The sequence below is a fragment of the Onychostoma macrolepis genome, chromosome 13, assembly GCF_012432095.1.
Source record: "Onychostoma macrolepis isolate SWU-2019 chromosome 13, ASM1243209v1, whole genome shotgun sequence".
Taxonomy (NCBI): Eukaryota; Metazoa; Chordata; class Actinopteri; order Cypriniformes; family Cyprinidae; genus Onychostoma; species Onychostoma macrolepis.
Window position 1 is genome coordinate 11,970,835 of NC_081167.1, and position 7,079 is coordinate 11,977,913.

At 36.2% G+C, this 7,079-nt stretch overlaps 2 protein-coding genes across 3 annotated transcripts in view; one reads left to right on the forward strand and one right to left on the reverse strand.

The window, feature by feature from the left end:
• The window catches only part of atp10d (ATPase phospholipid transporting 10D), a 25,716-nt gene extending 22,356 nt beyond the window's left edge, over positions 1-3,360 (reverse strand). Inside the window, exons 1-3 of the mRNA XM_058795208.1 lie at positions 3,221-3,360; positions 474-837; positions 184-378 (exon numbers count right to left, since the gene is read on the reverse strand). Coding sequence (XP_058651191.1) covers positions 184-378; positions 474-763 — 485 coding nt within the window. The 5' untranslated portion in view covers positions 764-837; positions 3,221-3,360. The remainder of the gene's footprint in view (positions 1-183; positions 379-473; positions 838-3,220) is intronic.
• commd8 (COMM domain containing 8) lies at positions 3,112-7,009 on the forward strand. 2 transcript variants are annotated; one of them, XM_058795215.1, is made up of 6 exons: positions 3,112-3,251; positions 3,898-4,045; positions 5,208-5,363; positions 5,475-5,627; positions 5,744-5,899; positions 6,609-7,009. In XM_058795215.1, exons 2-6 carry the CDS (start codon positions 3,932-3,934, stop codon positions 6,627-6,629), a joined length of 600 nt encoding a protein of 199 aa, XP_058651198.1. In that variant the 5' UTR covers positions 3,112-3,251; positions 3,898-3,931; the 3' UTR covers positions 6,630-7,009. The 2 variants fall into 2 exon arrangements, with proteins under 2 accessions (XP_058651198.1, XP_058651196.1); XM_058795213.1 differs by having other exon boundaries at positions 3,226-3,496.
• The last annotated feature ends 70 nt before the right edge of the window (positions 7,010-7,079 follow it).

Consider the following 7,079-nt stretch of genomic DNA (forward strand, 5'->3'; position numbering starts at 1 on the left):
ACAGGTCATAATGCAATATAGGGAGAATACAGGGAAATAACCAAATAAAAGTTACTATGTGTATTCCTCAAATCACACAAGAAAGGAAGTTACAAAACTCACCCAAAACACCCACACAGTCACATGATCATGAAAGTCTTATCATCGACCACATCATATTAACAGGGACGAACACATACTGACCCGCTGTAGACATGTGTCAGTGTGTTGTTAATTTTCTTGTCATAGCGGTAACGCCTGTAGTCCTCCATGGCGTCTTTGAAGGCAATGACTGTGAGCACCACCGCTAATGGGATCATGGTAATCTCCTTCTGAAATGCTTCCACCACTGGGACCCAATTCAGCAACACCAAGAACAGGAAGTACAGATTTGCTGCTCTATTGTCAGAAATCAAATATGTCAGTAACTCACACAAAAAAAACCTAAATAAATCATTTAGACAATACATGATATATTCAGCTCAATATCTGACCTGTGAAACTGCTGGAACAGATTCATGGGGATGAAGCTGATGAGGGTGTACTTGGTGGTCCGTATGCTGTTGTCTTGAAAGCCCTTGGAGAAGCTGTGGTACTCCGCTTGGTGTGGACCACATCGTGACACCACCACTCTTCTCTTTCCAGTGAACCGCTGAACCAGAGGGTCCTGAGCGTCCAGACTACTCTTAGCAGGAAGTGTTGAAGAAGGAGAGTACCAGCCCCTCCTTCTGTCTGTGGATATCAGCTGCAGACATCTGTGACGAACCCAGTAGAGTCGCTCCATGAGGACGAAGAGATCACGGAGCCAGAGGAGACAAAATGGTGAAGTACCCGTGTACGCTATAAACAGCCCTCCTCCTGAACACGTAAACACATGTACAAATTAACATAAATCCATACAGTAAATGACTTGCAACCTGCCATTTCTTCTTTTTTTGTATCCTGTTCAACAGGCTTAACTTGTGACAAAGCAAAGCAAAACGCAGAAGTTGTACCTGCAGCTAATACCATTTTCAAGTTAACCTCATACTTCCCTATAACAAGGGAAGAGGAAGAAGTGTTTGACTAGTTTTAAATAAACCATCTTATATTTCACACAGGCCAAAATACAAGAGGTTTCGCTCTGTGGCAGACATACTGCAAGAGTGACATGACCCGAAATGAGGAAGGAGAAAAATGTCTCCCTAAAAAAAAAAGAAAAAAAAAAGACTACATAAAAACTAATGCTGTCAAACAATTAATCGCGATTAATCGCATCCAAAATAAAAGTTTTTGTTTGAATAATATGTGTGTACTGTGTATATTTATTATGTATATATAAATACACACACATACAGTATATATTTTGAAAATATTTACATGTGTTTACATGTCTATATTTATATTCATATCATTTATATTATAAATAAATATATTTAATATATAAAATGACATTTTTCTGAAATATATACATGCATGTGTGTGTAATTATATATACATAATAAACATACACAGTACACATACATATATTATGTAAAAAAAAAAGTTTATTCTGGATGCGATTAATCACGATTAATCATTTGACAACACTAATAAAAACATTAAGCAGATAACAGGTGACATGGATATATTTTATTTAACTGGTTTTCTAAACAAAATAAAAACAACAAAACAATAAATGTAAAAAAAATCATTAGATGAAGACTTTATCCAGCTTAACTAACCAAGAACTAGTATATTCTATCCTCTACCCAGCATTCAATGGTGACTAACCACATCGTTCTATGCCAACTCTTCTGCTACCTGCTGCAAAATCTAAATTATAATTAATACAATCAATTCTTCAACCCTGTAAAGTTTGGCATATTAAGTAAAAGTCAGAAAAATCCCTTTTCCTGTTATTTACATGGCTTACAAGTACGATAAAATTCTGAATTCTTGTAATGTAAAACAATGAGATCTTTGTAATAGTATAGCAGAGTACTTACAAAAATGTACATAAATATCAATTGTCGCTCTATATGTTCAAATAATATGTCTTCAGTGAGATAATATGCTTAGATTTGTGCAGTTTCTGCAGTTGTTTTTTAATTGTGGGGGAAACATATAGTGCAATGCAATACAATAATGACTGCGAGATGTACAAATGTTTCTTAAAAGCTTGTATGATATTTGACACATACATTTTAACATGATGTTTCTAAATACGACTGTATAATCAAGTAAACCTAAGTTGAAACCTAAAGTAATTAAAGATTCCACTGTAAAAAAGACAGTTGAACCACAACCTTTCACATACTAAAACAGTATGAACTGTCATTCATATGGCAGAAAGCATGTAGTAAGTTGAGTAAAACAGGTTTTTTTTCCCCCCAGCAAAATTTCATCATGCTGATTATTTGGGGCCTTATAAATTTGTGTGTTAAAATATAACACTGCAGGCTTTATATGGTTTCACATTAAATTGGCAAAACACTATTAGAAGCTCTCACAGGCCTATGAAAGGACAAGTCACAAATTACACATTCATTACTCATGAAACGAGAACATGTTACACGCATGTGGGGTAAGTTGTCACAACTAAACCTGGTATTTAACAGTCTATTATCAGTTTTTCATCAAAATGAGCAGATTTTAATAGAAAAACAATATTATTACATTATATGAATTAAAACAATTCGTGAAACAGCAAAATATGCACATTAGATTTAATTTATTCACACTGATAAATCAGTTTTGGCAAAAATAAATAAATAAATTAAATAAATAATGCTTTGTTCGCTATTGATTAATTAATTAATTAATTATACAGTGTACAATACCTGTATTATTAAATGTCATACAAGCAAATTTTTTATTTTTTTTTTCACAATAATTATTTGTTTCGTTGTTAATGTGGACGTGTTTGTCTTACAATAATAATAATACTATTTAACATTTGTACAGCAGTGAATCACGTGCTACTCATAAGACGAGAAAAGATCGTGATGAAAATATATCATGGTATATCATAGAAAAGTCCTGTTTTTACACATCCGGGAAAAACATTCACAGACACATATGATGCGTGTACAATAAATGTGCATGTGACCTCGAGTGAATGCAGGTTAAAAAAAGAGTGTAAAATCATAAAACGTTTATGTCGGCTTTATGGCCCAGTATGTGCATGCACTTAAAGGACCCAATAAAGACTGTGAGGCGTCTGGATGGGAAACAAGGCAGCGGCCAAAGCATATTTAAGATAACAAAGCATTAAACTTACCGTCGAGTCATGGACTTGGCCACATTTCAGAGTAAGCTCCTGGACAAATCACGCATCAACTTTTCAGTTATTATATTTAACCGTTATATGGCTTACAGTAACCTACATCGGAGAACTTTTCCAGTGCATGAGCTCGTCTCGCGCGCGAGGATCCTGTGCTCTGATCATCATCATCATCATCACCCGCAGGCGCTACTATTTTCTCTTTGCGCAACACGTATTATCATGCTTGGTCAATCGAAATAAAACGGAATCCTTTTTATTTGTACGTAAAATGTATGTAACCGTAATTAACTAACAGCATTTCCAAAGGATTTTAAGTAAAATATATAATTTCTGAATAGTACATCTTGTAACTAAGACTAAATTTAGTCTTTTTGTTTTATGATGTGGGAAAAGTTTGCAAAAAATCTGTCTTTTGAAAATTTTAGTTAAATTGTGTAAAAATACATTTATTTTAAATCTGGTTATAGTTTCAAATGTTTACTGTTAATTTATAATTTTAAACTTTTATTTTGAAATTGTATGAACGACTACATCCGGGTTTTTTTAAGTTGTGTAAATGTGAAAACATTTAAATAGTTAAGACTATAACACGTAAATGTAATTAATATGTAAAACGTTTCATTAATAAATCCCAAACATAGATATGTATCTTATATCTCTGATCCCACCAGTGTGCAGCTCAACATCCTGAAGACGCCACAGAAGATGACATTCGATCACGTGACATTCGATCAGCTGACTTCTTTGACGCTGAGGAAGACGACTGACAGCATTATGATAAAATTTCTCGAAAAACTACCATCTGAAGAATGTCCTAAAGTAAGTAACAGCAGTTTCCTACACATAATACTATTTAGCAAATAATACATATGCACAACTGGATGCAGTCGTTCTGTTCTCACGTCAGTAGCACATGCCATGCTGCTCGTAATAATGTTGCGTTTTACTCATGAGATTGTTGTTTAATTTAAACCGTCTAATTGGTGGAAACAAATGTAAATTTAAACCAGATACTGTTATTTAGATCTATAGTTCATTTCGGACTTGTGGATTATTTACCTTAAAAACCAACTTGAAGTCAAACTTTTACACACACAAAAATAGATATCTGTGGTTTAAAATTGCAGTAAATCTATAAGAGATTATTGAAATGTTAAAAGCATACCCAAGTTAATGTATTACGATCTTGGGTACTAGGCTGCATGAAATAATATAAAGTTTTGAAATATGTGTCGGCCCTAATGCATGCAATATCAAGCAGCCCAAACGAAATTAAAATTATATATATATATATAATGCAATTTAGCATTTGCAATTCAATATTTGTGAGTTTCAACAAAATTTTTAGCCATATTATACATTACCAAACCTACAATACAGTTAGTAGTATATGACTTATTACATTCTTTGACAACACATCAAAAATTGGCAAAAAATCATTGTAATTTTATACTGCGTAACAGTGAAAGTGGCTAGGTGTAGCGAAGTATGGTAACCCATACTCAAAATCTGAGCTCTGCATTTCACCCATCCAAGTGCACACCGTGAGTAGTGAACAACACACAACCATAATTTTGTCCTTAATGAGTGTGGTGTCAAGCTGAGTGTGGGAATTGATGGTATCGAGTGTGGAAGGGAGTGCTGTTCATTCACTCCCTGGACCTACGTTTCCTGCCTTTACTGAGACTCAAACCCATGACTTTCAGGTTACAAGTCCGACTCTCTAACCAAAGTAGGTGAATGATCAGTGCTTTTTTTCACTCTCATTACCCACAACTGAGGTGCCCTTGAGCGAGGCACCGAGCTCCAAATTGCTCCTGCGTGCCACAGCAAAAGTTTGCCCACTGCTCCGGGTGTGTGTTCACTACTCACTACTGTGTGTGAGCACTTGGATGGGATGAACGCAGAGGACAAATTCCAAGTATGGATTACCATACTTGGCCTACACCTCACATACTTCAGCTCCTTTTTGTATTGTCAGCTCATACACAGGGTCGTGGATGGGGTGTGCAGCCGAAGTGGTCCGAGGCGAACAGATTACGGTGAACGGTGGAGTCTGACAGAATGGGTGGAGTTAATGAACACTCTCTCCTCTTTTATCCGCTTTGCTGTAGGAAGGGGCTGTTCAGATCAAGAGGCAAGTAGATGAATCTGACCAGACATATAAACATGAATCATGTCAGTGTTCAAGCAGATTTAGTGGTTGACTAAACATGACTGACTGACTATTTTGCACACACGTCTGAAGATCCAGGAGCTGCTGAGTGATTTGGACACGGCACATGCTGAGGCTGTTCTCCAGTGTGTGCGCTCCAGGTTTGATGAGATCAGACATGCTTTGGTGGACAGAACCAATGGTATCTCAAGCACACAGCTTCAGGACTTCAACTGGCAGTTAAAGGTGCACCAAACACATATATACGCACATTAATCATTGTGACAAGATCATCTATTGATTTTTCCATTTGTTGGTTATTTTCCTACTTCCTCTTCTCTTTCATTCCGTCTCAACTCTAGCTGGCATTGTCCAGCGACAAGCTGTCAGCTTTAAATACTCCTCTGCTAAATCTCAGTCTGGACCTGAAGGAGAATGGAATTCAGAGGTCGGTGAATATAGAAATGAACAAAGAGGAGCTGCAAACTCTCATCAGTGCACTAGAGGCTGCTAATAAGGTAAAGCTTCAAGGAAGAGTTCACCCATAAATTAATATTTACTCACCCTCAGGCCATCCAAGGTGTAGATGAGTTTGTTTGTTAATCAAAACAGATTCGGAGAAATTTAGCATTACATCTTTTGCTCACCAGTAGATCCTCTGCAGTGAATGGGTGCCGTTAGAATGAGAGTTCAAACAGCTGACAAAACATCACAATAATTCATAAATAATATCTAGTCTTCCGTCTGTGACAATCTGTGTGTTTGTAAGCAGCTAACTCATCATTAAACCATTTTTCATCTTCAAACCATTGCTTTTGATAGTGTCCTCCATCCATATCAATGTTTTCTTCAGTTAAAAAATTTGAATCCGGAGACTAATATGCGCAGATCAAGCACTGTTTATAGGCGAAAATAGTTCTAAGCAAATATATTGGTAGATTTTGATGTGAAAACGGGATAGGGGATGGACTTTTTCACTGGAGGAAGCATTATTATGGATTATGGATATAGACTGGTATTTTGGCTAGAAGCCAACAGCTTGAAATTAAAGCACTTTAATGATGGATTTCTTTATTACAAACACATAGCTTTTTGCTTCACAAGATGTTAATTAAAGGACTGGAGTTGGGTGTTTAATCAGGTGAAATGTTGAAAGGTAATGGCCTGTAAATATACAATAGTGGCACCTTACACTTAACTCTCCTGGCATTTTGTGTTCTATTCTAGGTTGTTTTGCAGTTGAAATGAAGATACCAACCAAAGATGGTTCTGTGCCATCATACTTCCATAGAGAGGATTTCTAAGGTCTGTATTATGAGACAATGCCTGCATGTGGGCAAACAGAAACCTTACGGACAGAACCGGGAACCTGTCGGTGTCTCTACATGAGGTGTTCATGAAAGACTGAATATTATTGTTCAAGCTCCATCAGTATGGACCACAGTTGAATTGAAGTTGCCTAAGTAATGGTGGCAGGGTATTTTGAGGCTGAGTATTTTGTACCATGAAAAGCCAAATGCCTGCCACAGAAATCTCCATGATTTCTCCATGAAATGCAAATGCATTTTGATTTCACACCCCAAAAGGTTGCCTTTCTAAATAAAGTAACTAAAAACATTAAATGTCAACATTTGAGTGGTGAGTTGTTCCTTTTTTGCCAATGCAAGTCAACATAATGACTAATAGGCAGAAACCCCC

Excerpts from the sequence above, each read along its gene's own strand:
- commd8 (XM_058795213.1), top strand. The coding sequence starts at position 3,348 with ATGAGCTCGTCTCGCGCGCGAGGATCCTGTGCTCTGATCATCATCATC. Across the intron at positions 4,046-5,207 it reads CATCTGAAGAATGTCCTAAA|CTCATACACAGGGTCGTGGA; the intron begins GTAAGTAACAGC and ends TTGTATTGTCAG. Across the intron at positions 5,364-5,474 it reads GGGGCTGTTCAGATCAAGAG|ATCCAGGAGCTGCTGAGTGA; the intron begins GCAAGTAGATGA and ends ACACGTCTGAAG.